This window comes from Portunus trituberculatus, chromosome 41 (assembly GCF_017591435.1).
Source record: "Portunus trituberculatus isolate SZX2019 chromosome 41, ASM1759143v1, whole genome shotgun sequence".
NCBI classification, from domain to species: domain Eukaryota; kingdom Metazoa; phylum Arthropoda; class Malacostraca; order Decapoda; family Portunidae; genus Portunus; species Portunus trituberculatus.
In genome coordinates, this window is record NC_059295.1 from 27,505,728 (window position 1) to 27,529,571 (window position 23,844).

The window sequence follows — 23,844 nt, forward strand, 5'->3', positions numbered from 1 at the left end:
AGCATGCAACAACTCACAGCGCTTAAAAAGAAAATGCATGGGGTGTTTATAGACAGCTAAAAGATAGAAGGGATTGAAAAAGAGAATGATAGTGCTTGGAATTCCTAGCCAGTACGATGCCCGGAGGTGGCTATGGAACAAGGAAAGATATCTCAGTGTTTGCTAACGAGGGAAAGAAGAGCAAAGTAGCAGTGAAAGGGTTGATGTCTCAGTGTTTGTTAACGAAGGAAAGAAGTGCCAAGTAGCAGTGAAAGGGTTGATGTATCAGATTGTTTGTTAAGGAAGGAAAGGTGTGCCAAATAGCAATGAAAGGGTTAAGTCAATAGTCGGAATATTTGTAGAAGACAGGCACCTCAGCACACACAAGTACACTCCTGCAGAGGGTGTTGGAGAGGGCCGACCTGCTGGAGCTATTCCCGCTGGTACCAGAGCGAGACGCCCCTCTGAATGCAGTGCTGTGTGGACCCAACTCCCTCACCCAGCCGCTCTGCATCCTCAACATTCACTTCCAGAACGGATTCAACCAAGTTTATCTGGACCAGGTGTGTGTGTGTGTGTGTGTGTGTGTGTGTGTGTGTGTGTGTGTGTGTGTGTGTGTGTGTGTGTGTGTGCGTGCGTGCCTGCGTGCGTGCCTGCGTGCCTGTTTAAGTGTGTTTCACTGTTTGATCTGCTGCAGTCTCTGACGAGACAGCCAGACGTTACCCTACGGAACGAGCTCAGAGCTCATTATTTCCGATTTTCGGATAGGCCTGAGACCAGGCACACACCACACGTCGGGACAACAAGGTCACAAGTCCTCGATTTACATCCCGTACCTACTCACTGCTAGGTGAACAGGGGCCACACGTGAAAGGAGACACACCCAAATATCTCCACCCGGCCGGTGTGTGTGTGTGTGTGTGTGTGTGTGTGTGTGTGTGTGTGTGTGTGTGTGTGTGTGTGTGTGTGTGTGTGTGTGTGTGTGTGTGTGTGTGTGTGTGTGTGTGTGTGTGTAATTCACCTCGGTTGCCTGCTGGTCACCCAGCCAGTCTTCCCCATTACGGAGCGAGCTCAGAGCTCATAGACCGATCTTCGGGTAGAACTGAGAACACAACACACAACACACACCGGGAAAGCGAGGCCACAACCCCTCAAGTTACATCCCGTACTTATTTACTGCTAGGTGAACAGGGGCCACATATTAAGAGGCTTGCCCATTTGCCTCGCTCCTTCCTGGACTCGAACCCGGCCCTCTCGATTGTGAGTCGAGCGAGCTAACCACTACACTACGCGGTGTGTATGTGTAATTCACCTCGGTCGTCTGCTGGTCACCCAGCCAGCCTTCCCCATTACGGAGCGAGCTCAGAGCTCATACACCGATCTTCGGGTAGGACTAAGACCACAACACACACTCCACACACCGGGAAAGTGTGTGTGCGTGTGTGTGTGTGTGTGATTCATTCACCTCGGTCATCTGCTGGTCACCCAGCCAGTCTTCCCCTTTACGGAGCGAGCTCAAAGCTCATAGACCGATCTCCGGGTAGGACTGAGACCACATAACACAATCCACACACCGGGAAAGCGAAGCCACAACTCCCCGAGTTACATCCCGTACCTATTTACTGCTAGGTGAACAGGGGCCACACATTAGTAGACTTGCCCATTTGCCTCACCGCTTACCGGGATTCAAACCCGGCCCTCTCGATTGTGAGTCGAGCGTGCTAACCACTACACTACGCGGTAGTGTGTGTGTGTGTGTGTGTGTGTGTGTGTGTGTGTGTGTGTGTGTGTGTGTGTGTGTGTGTGGGTGTGGGTGTGGGTGGGAGGGTGTTGGGCCGTTCTATCTGAAGCTTCTTTGACCACCACAATGTTACTGATTGAGAACAAAAGAGGCATTAAGAACATAAACAATAACCTTCCAATAAGCTCATTATCATTTAGCAGGCAACTTTTCTTTTTCTTTCCACGAATAGAATAAAAGATTAAAAAAGAAAAAATTCGATGCTAAAAACAATTCTTGGTAAAAGTCACAAACACCAACTGCGTTCTACACTCATTGTCTTCTCTAATGTAATAACAGGCGAACAGGATTTTTTTTTCTTTTTATGAAGGGAAGAGAACCAGCGAAGGGCAAAAAAAAAAAAAAAAAAAGAAAGAAAAGATTAGAAAAAAGGCCCACTTGTGCTAGCTCGCTACAAAGAGAAAAACGGCAGCCAAAATTAGGGAGCAAATGTCTCGATACCTCCCTCTTAAAAGACCCTTCATTACTGAGACGCATTTTTACCTTGATTTTCGTGTACGATTAGACGATTTTATTTACATTAAGAAGGGTCTATGGAGATCAAAATATTAATGGCCAAAGCCTTCACTATTTCAATTCCCCACATGAGTTTCTGAAGCTGCATAAAATCACCAAATAGTAACCAGAATGAATATGAAATGCGTCATGGTACTCAAGGGGTTAAAACGGCGTTCACTTCAAGTAATATAAAAGAGCAAGGACTCCCGACCGTCTGTTCATTAATCACGAACACTTAGGTCACCACACACATAATAAGAAAAATGTATCGCTTACCCACTTCCTACCAGACAAAGGCCGTCGAAGGGAACAACACCGCGCTGCATATCATGAGGAGATAATGGGACTGAAGTTGAAGACATTAATAAGATGATTAAGATAAATGGACACGTGTAGGCTACGTCATGTACTCAACTAATAACAGACTGGCTTTCACAGTAGCTTAACCCCTTCAATACTGGGACACATTTTTACCTTATTTTTGTGTCCGGTTAGACCATTTTATTGATATTAGGAAGGCCCCATGGAGGTCAGAAGATTAATAGCCACAATCTTCACTATTTTAATCCCCTACATGAGTTTCTGAAGCTGTATAGAATCACCTAATAGTAAGCAGAATGAATACGGAAACGCGTCATGGTAATGAAGGGTTGAGAACAGAAAAAATAAGGTTACAAGGCAGACAGAGAACTAAAGCAAGAAACACGCAACACAGAGACACACCTTGGAAATCCTAGAAATTTTACCATACAGTCCCCAGAAATTAATTGAGACAAGACTCCAAAATGTTTAACCTCCTTCAGTACCATGACGAGTTTCCATTTTTATTCTGCTTACTTTGTTGATTTCCTACACCTTCAGAAACCTATGTGTGAGGGGGATTAAAGTAGTGAAGACTGTGGCCATTAATCTTCTGACCTCAATAGACCGTTCCTAATATCAATATAATTAGATAATATAATTAGATAAGAGCTTTTGTTTGGGTGACCTGTAGCAAGAAGGCCGCTGACAGAGATGAGAACTTAAGAACATGGCTAAAAGTTCTTATCTTCACATATGAATTGGAGAAAATTGAGATAAACCTTTGTACTGATGATGATGATGATGCTAATGATAATTATAATAAAAGATTCCTCGACCCATCAGACGCTCGATCGTGTACAATATCTGTTTCAATCCTTTGTACAAATTGCAAAGCAGGGTCAGTCTCTCAGGGCTCGTGTTCAGAAACTTTTCGCTCTCACCTCGACGATTTTCAAAAGCTGCATAGATAATTAGCCGAGATCTCAAGAGGGCTTCTCCTTTAAATGATGCGGAGTTTTCGTTATCATGCCACTAGAACCATACAAAGAAAAAAAATGAATAAAGAAACACGTCCTTAACCCAGACCGTACAGTGACGCATTTTTATATTAATCCTCGTTGCTATTTGCCGTTTTATACAGTTTCAGAAACTTATGTGAGGATTGAAATAGTGAAGACTGTGGCCATTGATCTTCTCGCCTTCATAGACCCTTCCTGATGTAAATAAAACTGTCTAATCACACCCAAAACTCATGGTAAAAATGCGTCCCAGTAGCGAAGGGGCTAAAACCAATGTCACTTCAACTAAACAGTAACGTTAACAATGATTCAGATGGAGTTAACTTGACGGTTTCTTCACTACACAATCCCATGAACTCAGAAACCAAACAATCCTGTGAGGCCAGAAACCAAGCAAAGTAGAGACCAAACCACAAGGAAATTAAGATAGCAAGTAACTAAATAACCGAATAACTAAACGGTCCTAGAAACATTAAAAGCCCTAAACCAAACATCCAAGAAACCTGAAAACATAGAAACCAAACAAACTACAAAACCAAACTGATAAGGAACCAAACAACCTGGAAACCAAACAACTTAGATAACAAACAAACTAGATAACAAACAACTTAGATAAAAACAACCTGGATAACAAACAACTTAGATAACAAACAACTTAGATAACAAACAACTTAGATAAACAACTTAGATAACAAACAACTTAGATAACAAACAACCTGGATAACAAACAACTTAGATAACAAACAACTTAGATAACAAACAACTTAGATAACAAACAACTTAGATAACAAACAACTTAGATAACAAACAACTTAGATAACAAACAACCTGGATAACAAACAACCCGTAAAACAAGTAATCCTATGAACCGGGAAAACAAAATACAAATAAATTCAAGATCAACAAGGTCAATTTAAGGTGCGTTGTCTCCTCGCCACGTATAAAAGTTCAACAAGGTCTATTTAAGGTGCGTTGCCTCCTTGTCTCGTATGTAAATTCAACAAGGTCATTTTAAGGTGCACAGCCTCTTTATCATGCACGTACACAAGTTCAATAAGGTCTATTTAACCCCTTCAGTAGTGGAACACCTTTTTCCCTTGAAATTTTCATACGATTATACCATTTTACTGACTTTAGGAAGGGTCTATGGAGGTCAGAAGATTAATGGCCGGAGTCTTCACTATTTTAATTCCTCTCATGAGTTTCTGAAGCTGCACAAAATCACCAGATAGTGAGCAGAATGAATATGGAAACGCGTCATGGTACTGAAGGGGTTAAAGTGCGTTGCCCCCTTGCCACATAAAGCTGTTCCTCACGCTTTGGTTTCATCATCTTACACCAACGAGTCGAGTGTGAAAACATTAATAAAAGTGTAGGACAATAAGGAACGCTGCAATAAAGAAGCCATCAGGTCTCCAATACACGTGATAGTCCCTCAATATAAAGCATGTGTTATTACTTGTATACCTCCATCCATCACCCTCGCCCATGAATAAATCCGTGTATAGTTATCTCTTTCAATTTATTCACGTTTTGTGTGGGAATCTTTTGAGTGAGAGGGAAAAGTAGAAAGCATTGTTTACAGTGGTATCATGTGGCAAAAAACACTTCACTTCATTTTTTTTCTTTCCTCAACTCAACTCAATTCAAATAAAATCCAATCAACTCACCAACTTTACTTTAGTTTACTTCATTTTACTTCACTTCACTACACTTCACCTAACCTAACCTCACCTTACCTCATATCACCCCATCTCAACTCACCTCATCTAGTCTAAATTCACCTCTTTTTACATCACCTCACCTCACCTCACCTCATCTTAACTTACCTTACCTTACTTTACTTCACCTCACCTCACCTCACCTCCTACAGCCATCACGCCACGAACACTCTACTGGAGCCACCTTCACCTTCGCCTTGAGCCTCTACAGCAGCAATAATCTAGTAAAAAGTAGAAGCTGCACACTGAAACTATATAAAAAAAAGAAAAGTAAAAGAAAATAAATACTCACCACACAAGGCCTTGCTAGATTATTGAGGTCGAAGAAAAGAAAAGAAAAACAGAAACTTGAACTTAAGATTGTGGACCGAAGGAGGTGTTAAGAAAGTGAAAGTAATACAAGTTCTGATTCAAGTGTTCGCCAGTACTTAAGCCTACCGATATCTGACTGACAGCCTTGAATTGAACTAGTACAGCTTCGTAACCCCTTCAGTGGCATGGCGAGTTTCCATATTCATTCTAGTTACTATTTGGTGATTTCAAACAGCTCCAGAAACTTGTGTGGGGATTAAAACAGTGAACACTGTGGCTATTAATTCTCTGACCTCCATAAACCCTTCCTAATGTTATTAAATGGTCTAATCGTGCACAAGACTCAAGGTATATATATGTCCCAGTGGTGAAGAGGTTGAAATAGTGAAGACTGTCTTGTGACCTTCCTAATGTCAATAAAATGGTCTAATCGTACACAAGTCTCAAGGTAAACATGTGTCCCAGTATTCAAGGAATTAAACTTAATATATGTCGTGGTGTAACTCTGCAGTCCGGTTTCAAAAGGCGCACCACTGATAGCAAAATTATTATTAGTAGTAAAGTCAGTTCCTTCTGGTGACTGGATTTCAATTTCTTGCTGGTGGAAACTGTCAAGGTCTACCGCAGATAAAGTGCAGGGCCATCATTAGCGCTGACGTGGCCGGCTACTGATGTTGGTGTGAGAGTCATAATTCAGTGCCTCGAATGCCAACAAATTTCCAGCTTCTATTTGGCTTTCATAATTCTGTGTGTAATGTCTGTCTGGCTTTAAGTGAAGACAATTTTTTTTTTTGGCTCATATTTGGCTTCTGTTTTATTTAGTCCTTCATTATGGTTATTATTTGTTCTTCTATCTCTTTATATGTCATTTTTCCTTCTAAGCTCTTCCTCTATATCTCTTCATCTCTCTCTCTCTCTCTCTCTCTCTCTCTCTCTCTCTCTCTCTCTCATCAGTCCTTCTATCTTATATCTTCTTCGCACACGCTGTCTTGTCCCTCAGTGCCTCACCAGATTCCTTCTCTCCCAAATCCTCAGGAATATCTGCCCGTCCTCCTGGCTCACTATTCTGTCTGTCTCTGTCTGTCTTTCTCTTTCTCTACGTCTGTTTCTGTTTCTCTCTCTCTGTCTCTGTTTGTTTGTGTGTCTGTCTCTCTATTTCCTCCTCTACGCCCTCTGTCTCTCTCTCTCTCTCTCTCTCTCTCTCTCTCTCTCTCTCTCTCTCTCTCTCTCTCTCTCTCTTTTTTTTTTTTTTTATTTAAACATAATTTATACAGAAGAACATGTACCCAAAGGCGCACTGTCGTGTGCTACCTATTCTAAGGGTACTACAATCTATTTCTCTACAATATTTACAAGACTTAAAAATAGATAATATACAAGATGGTCAGCACTGTTCTTTTCACTTCACTAGCACTATTCACGCACTGCACTACACTGAGTGTCACGTCACAAAGAGTGTCAGAGGAGTTGGCAGTGTCTGTCTCCACTTATGTGCCATCAGTTTGACACTGTGTGTGTTCATCTCCTGGACGTGAGGCACCGCGGCCGTGAACAAGTTCCACATCCTGGAGACGCGTCCTGCGAAGGTGCGTTGATGCTGACACCCGTGGGATCGCGGCACCTCTACGGCGTCACCACCATTGAGCACCGTTCTCGTGCTCCGTGCGGTGACTCTCAGAGGATGACGCAGCCCTGCCAGATGTGGCACTCTTTGCACCTGTGCCTTATGGAACACTACGATCGCCGCCACATCTCTGCGGTGTTCCAGTGAATCAAGGGACGCTCAGGCTCTGGGTGAGGTGGTATTGCAGCATCTACTAGCCGTATGGCGCGGCGTTGGATGCTGTCCAGTCTCCTTCTGTGTGTGGCGGCACAGGACATCCAGGAGAGAGCTGCGTACTCAAGGTGGGGCCGCACCTGTGCCTTGTACAGCAGCAGTCTCCCCTTCCTGTCGAGGAAACTGGCGATCCTTCTGAGAGCGGAGATCCTGTGAGAGGCTTTCTTGGCAATGGTTTGACATGGCTGTCAAACCTCAGCCCTCGATCCACCTCCACTCCAAGTATCTTGACGTCATCTTGGAGTGGGAGAGCAGCAGCGCCAAAGACAACTTTCCTGCCATTGCTGCCATGGCGGCTGGGGACCGAGAGACAACCATTGCCTGTGTCTTCTCCGGCGCGAATGTCACTTGCCAGCGAGCACCCCACTCCTCTATCACTCGTAGCTGCTGATTGATGGCCTCAGCAGCCCGCCCACTGTCCTGGCGTGGATAGGTATAGGAGAGGGTGCAGTCATCAGCATAGGCCTTGACTCCTGGCAGTAGCTGGAGAAGATCATCCACGTAGATATTCCACAGGAGTGGGCCAAGAATTGAACCCTGTGGCACTGATGCCTCCACAGGCAGGGACTCAGATGTTTGCCCGTTGACAACCACCTTGAGGCTTCTGTCCTGCAGGTAATTTCCCAGGAGTCGTAGCAAGCCACCCTGGATGCCTTTAGCACGAAGCTTTTCTAGTAATCCGTTGTGCCATACTTTATCAAAAGCTCCAGCTATGTCCAAAGCAACCACTATAGTGTCCTTGCCGTCGTCGAGGGCGTCCTGCCAATGCCTGGTGAGAAGCATCATTAGGTCGGAGGTTGACCTTCCAGGTCTGAACCCAAACTGTTGGTCTGAGAGGAGGGCATTGTCCTTGAGATGGCTACACACCACCTCTGCCACGACCCTCTCAAACACTTTACCCACCACTGACAACAGGGATATGGGTCTGTAGTTTTTGGGTCCGTCCTGGAGCTTTTTGTGTGCAGGAACTACTCGAGCCTCCTTCCACACTGAAGGCCAGACGTTTTCCCGTACACAAGTTGTGAACTTGGGTGAGAGGGGCAGCCAGTTCCTGGGAGCATCGCTTCAGCAGGTGCGGGCTGATGTCATCAGGGCCGGTGGCTTTCTGTGTGTCCAGCCCCTGCAATAATCGCTTCACCTGCTGATGCGTCACCTCCACCATGGTGACAGTCTTCTCACATTGCTGGACCAGCTGAGGCGGTGGCTGCTGTGGATTCCCCACCTTCATTTTTCCAGCAAACAAGGAAGCCAGCAACTGTGCCCTCTCCTTACTGCTGGTGGCGACAGTACCGTCCTGCTTGCTGAGGGAGGGATGGATTCTTGGTGGCCAGTTCCTGTTTGTCCTTAACAAGGGACCACCAAGTTTTGTTTCCTACGCCAGTGCCACACAGTTTCCGGCGCAGGCTTTCCTCCCACTTTTTTAAGGCCCACTTGCTGGTTACCACCATCCTCCTGCATGCAGCCCTGTGCAGGTCCTTGTTGCGCCGAGTCGGGTTCCTCTTGTAGCGGAGCCAGGCAGCATACTTTGCCTCAGCAGCAACACGGCAACGGTAGCCAAACCATGGCTGATCCGTCGATCTGGTGGTGTATTCCCTGTGTGGGACGTGGCGTCTCTGGAGGGCGAGAAGGTGAGAGGTGAGTGCAAGTGCTTCACTCTCTGCTCCTCCCTGTAGCAGAGTGGCCCATGGGGTGTGGGTCAGGTCGCGGCGCAGGGAAGCCCAGTCTGCTTTGTTCCACAGCCAGATGGTGCGGGTGGTGGCCTCGTCCTGAGCCACGCCCACTTCCAGCTGTGTCAGTACAGCGTGATGATCAGAGCTGCCCACGAGCCCCAGCTGATGACACTGAAGCTTGTCCTCCTGGTAGTCTGAGATGACAGGGTCTAATGTCCCTCCTCGTTCATGTGTGGGAAGGTGACATGATCTGTCAGACCCTGCACCTCAGGAGATTCTCGTAGGCGTCTCTTTCCAGGTGGTGATTGAGATCCCCCACAATCAGCACGTGGCTGCAGCTGTGTGCCATCATCAGGTTGTCTAAAGTCTCAGTCAGGTACAGGAGTGAGTCAGGCCCTTGTCGCGGGGGGCGATACAGGGCACACAGTAGGAGGGCTGAGCGGTCTGCCAGCGTTACTCGGAAGTACATCATCTCCATCAGTGGAGGCGTGTCTATGTCGAGTAGCTGGGCCTGCATTCCTTCCTTGAAGCAGACAGCCACTCCACCTCCTGTTCGCTCCTGTCGGTCCCTCCTCACCCAGTGGGTGAAGCCCTGCATCCTGCCATACGTGGGCTCCACCTCACTGTTCAGCCATGTCTCTGTCACCACAACAACGTCTGCATTGTGTCGTTGCACACAGTTGTGGTATAAGTCTGCAAGGTTAGTCCGGAGACCACGGACGTTGCTAGAGACGACCTTTAGTTGGCGGCGGGGCAAGCTGGCTGTACCATGGTGAGGGATGGTAGTGAGCGAGGCCTGCTAGTCCGAGGTGGTGGTTAGGGTCCGCGGCCGACTGCTGGTACTGGTGAAGAGGAGTGGTCCACTGCCGCCCCTGGCTCTGATTCCAGATACCAGGCTGAGGAAGGAGTGGGCGAGGTTGTGGTAAGGACTGAAATGAAGTGAGGTGGTGGGCGGGCTGAGGCGCTGCAGGTGGGAAGGGTGTGGCTGTGTGTCTTTCCACCGTAAGGAGCCGCTGTAGGAGACGCTCCTGACGTAAATCGTCAGTTCTGGCGTGGCAAGTAGCAGAAGTGTGTCCTTTCCGTGAGCAGTACTCACACACTTTTGCCTTGGCTCGCTTTTGTGTCTGCTTGGTGGCCTGGTGAGTCCTCAGTCCTTCGCTGGACACCTTCCTCGCGTCCTGCTGCACTTCCCTCTTAGTTTTCTTTTTTCTCCAATCTCCTGAAGTGGTCTGAGGAGAGGTTCGTGGGCGAACAGAGGCACCGCGATCTACTCCGTTCGCTGTGTTTATGGAGGAAGAGTCCCTGCTGCTCTGTGTGGCGGTAGACGTGGTAGTGAGTACCGAGCAGTCACTCTGTGTGGCAGAAGGAGTGACAGTGGACGCTGGGGAGGTGTCACAGTCGCTCTGTGTGGCGGTGGAAGCAGTGGAGGTAGGCGGAGCGGTCGTTGTTTCCCGGGCAGGCGAAGGGAAGGTGGAAGTTGAGAAAACAGCTGAGTGGCGGAGCTGTTGCGGTTTATCCGAGCTCCACCACGTCCTCCACCTCTCAGAGTCCTGACAAACCACCTCCCAGTGTTCGTCAATTGACTCTGCGTGGGCGCTGACTGCCTGAGAGCGTGTGGCTACTTGCGTCTGGCGCTGTTTTGACGCTATCAGCCTGTCTGCTACTCTGAGAGCCGCAGCAAACACGTCTCTGTGTTGTATGATCAAGTCTCGGTCGTCCTGGAGGGACTTAATCACACAGTTTTGTTGAGAGGCTTCCTCAGTGAGCTTCTCAACTAGTGAAACTAGCTCTCCTCTCTCAAGCCCTCCCACTGACTCTCCCCACTGTCGTCCGGTAGTGGCGTTGGGGTGTATCAGTCTCCTCGATGATGTAGGTGACGGGGTCCGGGATGTTTGCTTGGAGTCGTAGCTGTTCCGTGTAGCTACACTTGAAGACTGGCGTATCCCCAAGGCAGCTGTTGTGACAAAGGTTACGGCAGGTTTCCTCGTCACAGCTCACGTGTTGAGTCTTAAGTGTTGCTTTGCCACAAACGCAACACCAATTCTGTGGCTGGTAGCCAGGCAAGTCTCGCCTGGCTATGGGGCGATGGGCGGGGCTAGACATTGAGGGAGAGGATAAGTGATTCCTGGGGAATTGTGGAGCCAGGTGTGGGGCGACAACGAGTGTTGGTTCTAAACGACACGTGCGACACTAACACACTCGTGAACACAGACACTGAACACTGGCACAGAACACAAAGCACTTCCCCACAGGCGCACAAAAAACACACGACACTAACTACCTCTCCCACAAGTCAAGCCAAACCAGCCACGGAGAGAGAGATACAGGTTGTTTAAAAAACTACCTTGGAGAGATTTGGCAACTGTGTGCTGCCTTAGGCCTCGCGTCAGGTCAGGCCCGGGTCTCGGTCACTGCACGGGTACAAACACTCTTTTCAAGTGATTTTTCAACACTATTGCAAGGCTTAGCACACCTTACACTTTTACATGGACACCAGGACACTTAGCACTTCAAGCACTGAAATTTTCACAACACTGCACTTTGTTAAACCACTGTAACACCACGAAAAACACGGAGCTACCACGTGCGTGACCTCTCTCTCTCTCTCTCTCTCTCTCTCTCTCTCTCTCTCTCTCTCTCTCTCTCTCTCTCTCTCTCTCTCTCTCTTCTTCTTTCTCCTTCTCTTTCTCTTCCTCTTCCTTTTACCTTTTTTATTCCGAGTTTCGTAATGCAGTTTTTCCATTTCATTTATTGTTTTTCTTTTCATGTTTCTCTTCTTTTCTTATTCCCTTTTACTTTCTCCTTCTCCTCCTCCTCTTCTTCTTTTTCTCCTTCTTCTCTTCCTCTTCCTTTTACCTTTTTCTTATTCCGAGTTTCGTTATACAGTTATTCCATTTCATTTATTGCTTTTCTTTTCATGTTTCGCTGGTCCATTTTGATAATTTCTTTTCTTTTGTTCTTCCCTTTCACTTTTTCCTCTTCCTCCTCTTCTTTCTCCTTCTCCTCCTCTTCCTCTTCCTCTTATCTTTTTTTTTTATTTCGAGTTATGTTATGCAATTTTTCCATTTCATTTATTAATATTCTTCATGTTTAGCTGCACCATTTTGATCATTTCTCTCCTTCCTTCCTTCCTTCCTTCCTTCCTTTCTTTCTCTTCCTCCGAGTTTGTTTCTATTTAACTTTGTATTTATGTATTTATTTTCCTCTCTCATTTTCTTTCTCCTCGTTATCATGTTTTGATTTTCCCGTTATGTTCTTGGTATTTCATTTCCATGTTTTTTTTTTTTCTTTTCAATTTGTTCTTCATATGCACTGATCTTATCTTTCTTTAATTTCGCTTTTACATACACATACTTTTGCATCTTTTAGAATCTTTTATAGTCTCTCTCTGTCTGTCTGTCTGTCTGCTGCTTTCTTGTTCATTTATCTATTTTTGTTTCGTATCCTATCGTTTCATACACTTTCTTTCCACGTGTTTTTTTCTTCTCACCTGTAAATGTTTTCTACTTCTCATGCAGTGCTCGTTACCTTATCTTTCTTCCTTTCTCTCTGTTTTTCCTTCCTTTCCTTTTATCTATTTATCTATCTTTTTATCATTTAACCTTTACAAGCGTTCTTTGCCTTACTTCATTTTCCCCCTTCATTTCTCAACCATTTCCTTTTAACATTCTCCCATCAAATGTCACCTTGCATTCCGTCCCTCTCTTCCTCTGGTTTCTCTTCCCTCAGATAAGTTCCGTGCCTATAACTACGGCCCCGAGAGGAACTACAGAGAATACGGCCAAGCATCACCTCCCGACTTCTCCCTCGCTAAAGTCCAAGTACCCGTTGCTCTGTTTTGGTCCGAAAATGACGCTCTGGCCTCTCCGCTGGTACGTTTTTTCTGGCGAGTGAGTGACGGGAGCTTAGAGAGTCAGTGGGAGTGCGTGAGTGTGCCAGTTGGGAGAGGGATTACGTGAGAGATTTTTTAGGTACGAGTGAGTGAGTTCGAGCGTCAAGGTGGACGTGGAGAAGCTTGCGTTGATGTGAGGAATTGTGTGTTTGTGTAAGTTAGAGACGTGTGTGTGTGTGTGTGTGTGTGTGTGTGTGTGTGTGTGTGTGTGTGTGTGTGTGTGTGTGTGTGTGTGTGTGTGTGTGTGTGTGTGTGTGTGTGTGTGTGTGTGTGTGTGTGTGTGTGTGTGTGTGTGTTGTGTTGTGTGTGTGTGTGTGTGTGTGTGTGTGTGTGTGTGTGTGTGTGTGTGTGTGTGTGTGTGTGTGTGTGTGTGTGTGTGTGTGTGTGTGTGTGTGTGTGTGTGTGTGTGTGTGTGTGTGTGTGTGTGAGGGCAGTGATGGTGGTGATGTTACACACACTTAAGGTTATGAAGTACAGTCTGAAAAATACAGTTGTTCTCAAAAGTACATTTTTTATTTCAGTGCATTGTAGTAAAGAAAAGATAATTTGAGAGTTTTTTACTGTGACAATACCAAAAACATCACCACCACCACCACCACCATCACCACCACCATCACCATCACCATCTCTACCACACCATGACTTACATTAAATAATCTTAATCCAAGTTTTGTGCAAGTCGCTCTGTTTTTCTTTCTCTCTTTTACTTTCTTTCTTTTTCTTATCAACTTCATCACTTTCCCTTCCTCATTTCTGGGTCCATTATCCTGAGTTTCAAAACGTGTGGTTATGTTTTCCTTTCACTGTACTCAACCAAATGACGCACGCACACACGCACACATACACACACACACTCACTCACTCACTCACTCACTCTCTCTCTCTCTCTCTCTCTCTCTCTCTCTCAACAAATTATTGCATACATGTAATTATATCATGAATATAGAACGAGTTAGTATATCGACGACAACAAGACCTGACGAGTGTTGTTCAGTTTTGTAACACAGCGATGGAGATACAGGGCAAAAACTCCTTCAGTCTACTGCGGTTTAATTTACAAGACCATCTTTTAAAACGTTTCCTTATACATTAGAACAGTGAGCTTTCTTATTTTTTTTTTATACCATATGGGCTTTTTACGGGAATTTATGGGCTAAACGGGGTACTTTTTGGGGTACCTCCTATCTAAAAGCCCACCCGCTAGGAAACCGTTGCCCCGAGTGAGGAAGCCCAACCTACACTCCGACCGTGGACAGGATTTGAACCCGTGCGCTTAGAGACCCCGCGGAGCCCAAAGCACGTATGGTTCCACTGTACCACTGCAAACAAGCCTTAGTGAACGGGAGGAGATAGAGGAGGAGAGGACACTGCTGAGAATGGACACAATGAAAGAGTGACTGTCGTAATACAAGAATCTTCAATGGTCCTTCCGAACAATAGACTCACATAACACTTCTAAAGATACTCTTTCCTCCTGGCTATTATCTTACACACACCCGACACCCTCAAGATGCCATACAAGGTGACCCTTGCAGCGTTCCCCTCCTTATCTCCCCTTCTTCAGTATCTTTGGCGCCAGTATCAATCAACCAACTTCCCTTTCATTCTCTCCCTCCCAGGACGTGGCACAGACGGCCTCGGAGCTTCCCCAAGTGGCGCTAAACCGGCGCATCAACCTGGACTACAACCACCTGGACTTCATGTGGGCAGAGGATGCAGGGGAGAGAGTGTACCGCCCCGCCCTAGCCTTCCTCGACGCTTTCTACTGAAGGAGCCTGCGAGATCGAAGAAAACGGAACTAGGCAGGAAAAAAATAAGGGCATAAATAGGACGTAACGCTGAGATCTAGGAGGGGTAACTATGGCATTACAAGGATCAGAATACAGGAGGCCACTTTATTTATGTTAGAGAGGAAAACTGGCTAAGGGTCCGAGAGAGTTAGCCAAAAATAAAGGGATAAATGTCCAGAATACTCCCTTTTAAATGAAGTCAAGTCATAGGAAGTTAGGAATACAGAAGCAGGTAAGGAGTTTCAGAGTTTACCTGATTGGATGAAAAGGAAGGGGCTGTGTTAAGATGATTCAAGGCGATAATAAGCATTGTAGGAGGAATGAAGGAATGGAAAATGTAAAACGGCACCACTTAAGGGAGAAAGAATTAAGAGGATATTTTTTTGAGGTATTATTGGTACAAGATGAACACGTCAGTGATTGAAGGAAAGAGATGAACCTAGATAATTTTCCATTTTCACTTTATTTTGTTGGTTCAATATCACGCCTAAAAAATAAAAGAAAAGAAATAAACATCTCAGTGATTAAAAGGGAAGACTGAAACTTTAATATATATTTCTTCAGTTGCGTTTTATAATGTTGGCTGAATAACACGCCGGGAGAAAACACACACACACACACACACACACACACACACACACACACACACACACACACACACACACACACACACACACACATTAATGATAATAATAAACAAAATAAGCAAAATAAAACATAAATAAATAAAATGAATAATAATGAAAAAAAAAATTAAACAAAAGCAAAATCGAGATATGAAACAAACTAACTCAAACAGACCCAGCTATAACGATGACCAAATCCCCACGAGTCGATACAATTCAAATGACACAGGAGACGATTCTAATTAGCGATGCATGGAGTCACGTTCACGACAGCTACTCCTGCGATAGACGGTTCAACGCAACGCACAGCAAGACAAGTCACAGTTCCTAATGACGGTGCTTTTAGTGCGTGAATGTTCCTAGATGGGTGAGCTGCTTGCAAGGAAATGACGAGTTTAAGCAGTAGTGAAGCGAGAGAGGATAGTGATGGTGGTTGTGATGGAGGTGCTGATGGTGATGGTGGTGATTGGTAGCGGTGGTTGTGATGATGGTGGTAGTAAGGGGTTGATTGTATTCCATGTGGTGGTGATGGTAGTCGTGGCGGTGGTTGTGATGATGGTAGTGATGGTGATGGTTGTGATGATGGTGATGATGATGATGATGGCAGTAGGGGTGGTGGTATCAATTCTGGTAGTGATGATGGTAGTGGTGGTAGTGACAGTAGCAGTGGTAGCGATGGCTATGGTGTTGATGCTGATGACAAGGACAATGATGGTGATGATGATGATGGTGATGGTGACGGATCACTATTCTCTTATCGACAGTAGGGCATCATGCAGTATTTCACTATAATGTTATTTATTACCAAAGTGTAGCCTTCACTGCATTAAAATACATTGTGTACCGCCCATGCATTCCCTGTGGTATCATTTCCCTCACTCCGTCAATGCAGTCAATTTATCTACCATGTCTATTTACCATGTGGGCTTTTCACGGGAATTTCTGGGGGTAAAGGAGATATTTTTGGTGGTACCTCCTATCTCAAAGCCCACCCGCTAGGAAACCCTAAAACCAGAGTGACAAAGCCCAACCTACACTCGGACCATGGCCTGGATTCGAACCCGTGCGCTTGAGACCCCTCGGACCTCAAAGCACGCATGGGTCCACTGTACCACGGCGGCTTCTCTACAAACCATCACTCGCCATAAACTCGCCGCACGGAAAGGTTCAATTTGAGCTCCTGAATTCTAAATGGCTAAAATAAGAACAAAATAAATAGAAAAAGAAAATAATGACAATAAAAATAAAAGGACTGAAAAATCTCAACTTCGTGCAGTCACCACAGAATGAGTAACCAAACCTCAGAAAAATATCTAAATACATTGGTGGATAAAATAGAATATAGTAAATGAAACGAAATATATAAAGGAAAACAATAATAAATAAATGAATATATATAAATCAGGTGTCAAAAATCCTAAAAAAAAAAAAATAAATAAATAAAATAGATAAGAAGGTTTACTTTCATGCAGGCCTCGAGGAACAAGCCCTCCCTCCCCTCCCTCTCTGTCTGTCTGTCTGTCTGTCTGTCTGTCTGTCTGTCTGTCTGTCTGTCTGTCTCTCTCTCTCTCTCTCTCTGCCCTTGACACCTTGACCTGACTCCTAGACGCGTAGGAAAGAATCACCAAATCACCAAAGATCAACATGACGTGAGTTTTGAGATCACCAAGGACGCGAGACACACTTCACCTCCTTCCCCTGTGCCAAACAAATGACAGTCACCAATTGCACCATCTCGTGAACTCCCTACCCTTCCCCTTCTCTCCTTCCCTCCCTCCCTCCCTCCCTCCTTTTCCCGGCTGAGCTGAAGACACGCTGCGCAGAAGTGAAATGCCAATCCTCCTTTTTGTTTAGTTACGTCTATACCATCGCGGGACAAATTGCATCGTGACTTAGCAACGCCAGTCACGATTATCCCAAAGGTAACGCGCACTTCACTTCCCGGCCATCTTGTTCCCTCTACCCTCACGCAGGCGAAGTGTGGTAATGCGCGCTTCGATATCCAAATTACCGACTGGAAATTGATGATACCCATGAAGTAATACGGCGCAGGGCAGAGTTACGCGAGAATATTTTTACCTGTACGTTATTCAAGAGGTTTTTGATCAAGTTTGCTGTAAGATGAGGCACACACAAGTAAAATCAGGCACTCACCAGTAAGATCAGGCACTTTTTAATCACGTTTTCTGTAAGATCAGGCACACACAAGTAAGATCAGGCACTCACTAGTAAGATCAGGCACTTTTTAATCACGTTTTCTGTAAGATCAGGCACACGCAAGTAAGATCAGACATACACAAGCACATCCAAACTGTTTCTTTTCTGCATTATGACGATTACTTGAGTTCAACAGATATAATTGCTTTGGCACACGCAAGCACATCCAAGCTGTTTCCTTTCTGCTTTATAACAATTGCTTAAGTTCAACAAATATAATTGCTTTATTTAGAGTTTCGTCAATGGAGTGGGGTGTGACATTTCAGTCTGCTGCCGTTCCCATGTCCTTGCTCGGCTTGTGTGTGGATGCGTCACGTCCTGTCTTCGTGACTTCTTGTAGTGACACTATGCATTGCTTGTATTTTTTACTGTTTTTGTGCGAGATCTCAGTTAACGCAATGCTCCCTGGTAATAGCACTTCGGTCTCTCTTACTGCACTTCATTCCAAGAGAATTACTGGTTAGGATATTTATTGGCATGGTCCCGCGTTAGTTTGGCGCCATCTGGGACATATTTCTAAGCTTCTAAACAACAGACCTCATCAGGAAAGCACTCAGTCCTCTGATATTTTCCACATGTCCCAGAAGAGACTGCTAACAAATACACCACAGACGATATTCTCTCAAATAGGTTATTTCTCTAAGGCAGGAGTTCCTAATCTTTCTATTCTTGTGTGTCCTTTGAAGTGTATCAGTGGTGGCCATGATTCCCTTACTCAGAATGCAACAGAATGCGGTCAATACTCGTACATAGCATGTGTCTAGGAATTCATCGTGAAATAATAACAAAGTGTCTATGAATTTATCAGTAAGTTGACATGAGAGACAACGAATCGGCTCATATATCTTTCAGTGTTTAAAAACTACGCATTATTAAATGTGGCTATGAATTCATTAGTATTGTATGTGATAACAATTAACGATAAAAGTCTGTGAATTCTTTGGTCAATCCAAGTCCAATAGATTTCTCACGAACATCCAAAGTTCCTGTTACGTAGCACAATTTGAGAGCCGCTGTTCCGGGATTGCTTCCTTCTCACTAACAGGGGTGATGAAGAGGGTCACATCCATTCCCACTACACATTCTGACTCTGGTGGTTATGCAGCTTTTGAATCCGATGAGACTAAAATTTCATATCTTTGTTAGTTTGGAGCAACAATCGGAAAATAGTCTCGTGGTTTTTTTCTCTCTCTCTCTCTTTGTTGTGAGTGATTTTTGCGTCACAATGGTTTTCATAATCTTTGATAAGTGACACAATTTGTAAAGTCATGCATCAGTGTAACTAACTCGCCTCGACCGTCAAGCTGCTGTGCCATTTTCACTGCATGTTCAATCGACACAGCATTTTATTAAATGATTAGGTTCATTGTCGCCACATGCCACACTGCCTCTTCGTGCGCCCATCAGCCTTGGCGAGGAATGTTTGGCTGACCTGCAAGACCACCAATTGCCTCGTCCTTGTTAGCGTTGGTTGATGACTGTGGCCACCAGCAGGCACAAAGACTCGCGTGGCATCTGTAACACTTACTCACGGCGCACAATGGTCGCAAGAATGACAATGACTTCAAACAGCAAAGTAGCAGATTTACCCATTGTTTCTTCAGACCACATTGAGTGTGATTCTGACCTTAACCTTCAGGCGGTGCTCCAGTAGCTGTGACGCGCCCCAGACACACGCCGCCTGCAACCTGAACCTTTCCCCCAAGGCCTTGGCTTCCCTCGGTGGTAGCCGCGTTGACCACGAGGCGGGCACGAGGGCGTCCCTTTGCCTGATTGTGTTCCAAGACTACGCAGTGTTACCTTTCCATTATTGTTTTGATTACAATTAAAGTTTCATCTTTTCACTACAGTTTCAGTTTTACTTTCCTCCTCTTTTCAGTACAATTTTAGATTATTTTTCCCTATTTTCTTCTTTCTACGTATGTTATAGTTTGCCTTTATTTATTTATTTTTTTTCAGTGGTATTACGTGATGTCTCTTTTTATTCTCATATTACAATTTATCATTATTCTCTCCAACTTTTCTTTTTATTCGTGTTACGACTTTATTTTCTCTCTGACCTCCGCGGCATGAGCACTGTCTTATGCGGCTCAGGACAAAGATGTGTCCGAACAGCAAACTGCAGACGCTGCCACTGATTGTGAGGAAGATGATGTTATTGTATCTATTCATAGGGACTCACTTTCTTTGGGATGCGTCTGCCCTCGCTATCTATGCATTTCAGCGAGGGGTGATCGTTACACAACACAGTGACGTCAGCACAATCCCACATCAGCTCAGCTTCCGCTTCACCACAATTTATCATGTTACGGTAACAATCCCAGATTCAGCCTCAAGGAAGGTTGGTGATCACGGTTAATCCCCATGATATAAAAATGTGGTAACCAACTTACACCAACAATGGACCCCGGTCAAGGTGTTTTAACCTTGACCCGAGTCCCCACGCGTGTTGGAAGAGCGAGGGGATGCTGGGTGCTGGGTGCTCCCTCCTATGTTACATCACCAGGTTTTAGTTATTATGGTGGTCAGGCATAGCTTCGATCTACCTGAGCTTCAAGAAAGAAGACAAACTTTTGAATCTACATTCCTCTGAGAGGCGAAAATTAAGAGATCTGAATTAATGGTTGATTTATTCAATATCAGACGCATAACAAGGGTGACAAAAAGGCAGTAATCAGGATGAGGCAAGACACAGTCAAGATTGATAAAGTTACGATAAAGGAATGAAAAATCTGGTTGATATAGACTAGGAAGTAAAATGAACAGTAATCAGTAATAAGGTTATGAGAGCAGAGCCAACAGTGAATTTATTCCTTTAAGTACCATGACGCGTTTTCATATTCATTCTGCTCACTATTTGGCAATTTTGTACACCTTCAGAAACATAGGTGGGGATTAGAATAGTAAAGACTATGGCCATTAATCTTTTGACCTCCATAGACCCTTCTTAATGCAAATAAAATCGTCGAATCATAATCTAAAAAAAGAATCAAGGTAAAAATATGTCTCAGTACTGAAGAGGTTAAGTAAAAAACATACCTAAGTTACCACATGAAGATTTGGATGTTGAAGTCTTGTGTCCTTTTATTCTTAACTGAGGTATTGAATATGAAAGTTTTTTGCAATTAAAATTTTTTCGCAACGATTACAGATGACCGAATAATGAGAAGTATAAACAAAATATCAAGACAAAGTACGTATAAATATATAACAAAGATTTTCCTTCGCATGTTATCTCTTAAAAGTAGAATATGGTTATTATCTATTCACTCTCTCTCTCTCTCTCTCTCTCTCTCTCTCTTTATCTTGCTATCTATCTATTTATCTATCTCTCTATCTATATCTCTCTTTTTGTCTAAAGTCAGTCTGTCTGTCTGTCTGTCTGTCTGTCTGTCTGTCTGTCTGTCTGTCTGTCTGTCTGTCTGTCTGTCTGTCTGTCTGTCTGTCTGTCTGTCTCTCTCGTCTCTCTCTCGTCTCTCTCTCTCTCTCTCTCTCTCGTCCGTCATGGTTTTAAGAGTGATGCAAGTGATGCAATTTCTAAATCCCTGCACTGGCTCCTGTCATTGTGAGTCGGGAAGTCGTGGATCCCCGTAACGCTCTTAACTAAACCTGGACTGGTTATGTAACGAGTGCTTTGTTGGTGTTCTCTTGGTGTATTCTTGCTCGTCTTTTTCTGTTTAGTGACGGGATTTAATTCATGTTAGAAAATGCATAGCAACGCTTTTGTTTGGCGCACGTTCGAGAGAGAGAGAGAGAGAGAGAGAGAGAGAGAGAGAGAGAGAGAGAGAGAGAGAGAGAGAGAGAGAGAGAGAGAGAGAGAGAAGACAGCTGGAGGGAGGACATGTGAAAGGCATAAAAATAATTTAATAAGAATGCAGTTAAGAAATGATGAAGAGTATTAGGTTTCTGCAACATGGAAAATAAAAAATAAAAAAATGGAACATCATGACGCTGCACGAAACGAAAACACACAATAAAACAAGGAAATGGAGAAGAATAGACAGAAAAGAACGAATAAAGGTGTAGAAGAAAAGAAGAAAAACGTGGAGGGTGGAAAACACAGGAGATAACAAACGTATATAGAGAAAGAAGACAAAATTAACAAGAAATAACAAAGGTATGAATAAAAAGAAGACAAAACTAGAGGAAGGAGGAAAAGGAAGATTTGAGCAGCACCAAAATAGAAGAAAATATAAGAAAACAAAAAAAGCGTAGATATAAAAGGAAAACAAAACTGGAGAGAAGAGGAAAATGAAGAAAAGAACTAAATCATTAAAACATAAGAAAACAAGATTTGGCTCTGGAAGAAGGACAGTATCAATTTGAAGGGTAGAAACAAAACAAACTGGCAATTCTCTCTTTTAGTTCCTTTACTCTTTTAGCTTCTGAACAGGATTTAAAACGACCATATACTGTCCATTTCCTGTTCTACTCATTCATTTAACTATTTTCATTCTCTGCCGATCTCTTTAATACATAAAAGCAACAAAAAACGAAAATAAATAGGATAAGATAGTTGTTCAATTGACTAATAGCTGAGGTGTCAACACAAGTAGTTCTTAGGGCGTCTAGAGGCTCACGATAGAGTTTGCAAGGCGATGTTACTAATGATAAAGAAGCTGTGAGATGTGAAAACTGAAAAATACGACAGAAAAACACCCTGAAATGACATTAACCCCTTGAGTACCATGACGCTTTTCTATATTCATTCCGCTTACTGTTTGGTGATTTCATACAGATTCAGAAACTTTTATGTGGGGATTGGAATAGTGAAGACTGTGGTTATTACTTTTCTGACCTCCATAGATCCTTCTTAATGTCAACAAAGTGGTTTAATCGTACACAAATCTCAATGTAAAAATGATCGAGTCCTAGTATTGAAGGGGTTAATACATGAAGAAATAGTCAAATTATACAGACAGTTACAAGTTGATAAGACAGCAAATATGGCGGCGAGAGAAAATAGAGAACTTAACATTTACTGCTATGGGAGTCTATTTTATCAGTAAATAGACCATTGCAGCTAATCATTAGCATGGAAGTGAAGAAAGATTAAAAAGTCAAATTATACAGAGCAAATATGGCGGCTAGAGAAGATGGAGAAACACATTTGCTGCTCTGGCGTCTTTTTTTTTTTTTTTTTGATCAGTAAATAGACCATTGCAGTTAATCATTAGCATGGAAATGAAGAAAGATTAAAAGTCAAATTATACAGACTATTCGAGGTTGATAAGAGAGTAAATATGGCGGCTAGAGAAGATAGAGGACTTACCACATTTACTATTCAGGGCGTCTTTCATCAGTAAACAGGCCATTGTTGTTAAAGAACGTTGAAGAGCAGGACGTTAATTCTTATCGCCGCTAAACTACAGAACTGCTTATTTGAAAAGACTGTGGCACAAAAAAATGTATTAACTCAAAATTCGCACGCGTTAACCCCTTCATTACTGGGACACATTCTTACCTTTGAGATTTGTGTATGATAAGACCATTTTATTGACATTAGGAAGGATCTATGGAAGTCAAAAGATTAATGGTCACAGTCTTCACTAATCTAATCCCCCACATAAGAGTTTCTGAAGCTGTATAAAATCACAAAATTGTAAGGAAAATGAATATGAAAGCGCGTCATGGTACTGAAGGGGTTAATGGTATATATCTACTGGCGAGGAAATGGTTACTGGACACCGGCAAGGGTTGAGTGAGGGCCGCTATTCACTTCTACAGGAGTGACCACAGAACATCTAACAGGAAGGAATCAAAGAAAACGAATAACTCTGCTGATTCTTATAAGGGTGTCTAAAATAAATATAGCTGACTCACTTTTTCACGATCTTTTTTCCACATTAATTCGGTTGAACATGACTTGAAACCTAATACATTTCATATCATGTGCTATATATTTTCAGTTTATAATATAGGGAAAGTACAACGCTATTTTTTTTCCCTTCATATCTAGTGTTTCAGCTTCTAAATTAGGGTAGACTGGAATAATTACTCTCATTCACTTACAATGCAAACATATTTAAGGGGAAAACAATGCAATTCAACACGTCAAAACGATTAATTTTGATTTTGACATTACTTCTATTTGCTTTTTTTTTTTTTTTTTTTTTTTTTTTTTTTACTCTTCTGTCAAACCTCATATCGTGAATCTCTCGTTATATCGGTCGGTAACC

The 23,844-nt window shown here is 43.7% G+C and overlaps 1 protein-coding gene across 1 annotated transcript in view; it reads left to right on the forward strand.

Moving 5' to 3' along the window:
• LOC123516699 (lipase 3-like) overlaps positions 1–15,502 on the forward strand; it is a 32,031-nt gene extending 16,529 nt beyond the window's left edge. The window contains exons 9-12 of the mRNA XM_045276300.1: positions 381–542; positions 6,669–6,711; positions 12,870–13,012; positions 14,652–15,502. Coding sequence (XP_045132235.1) covers positions 381–542; positions 6,669–6,711; positions 12,870–13,012; positions 14,652–14,801 — 498 coding nt within the window. The 3' untranslated portion in view covers positions 14,802–15,502. The remainder of the gene's footprint in view (positions 1–380; positions 543–6,668; positions 6,712–12,869; positions 13,013–14,651) is intronic.
• The last annotated feature ends 8,342 nt before the right edge of the window (positions 15,503–23,844 follow it).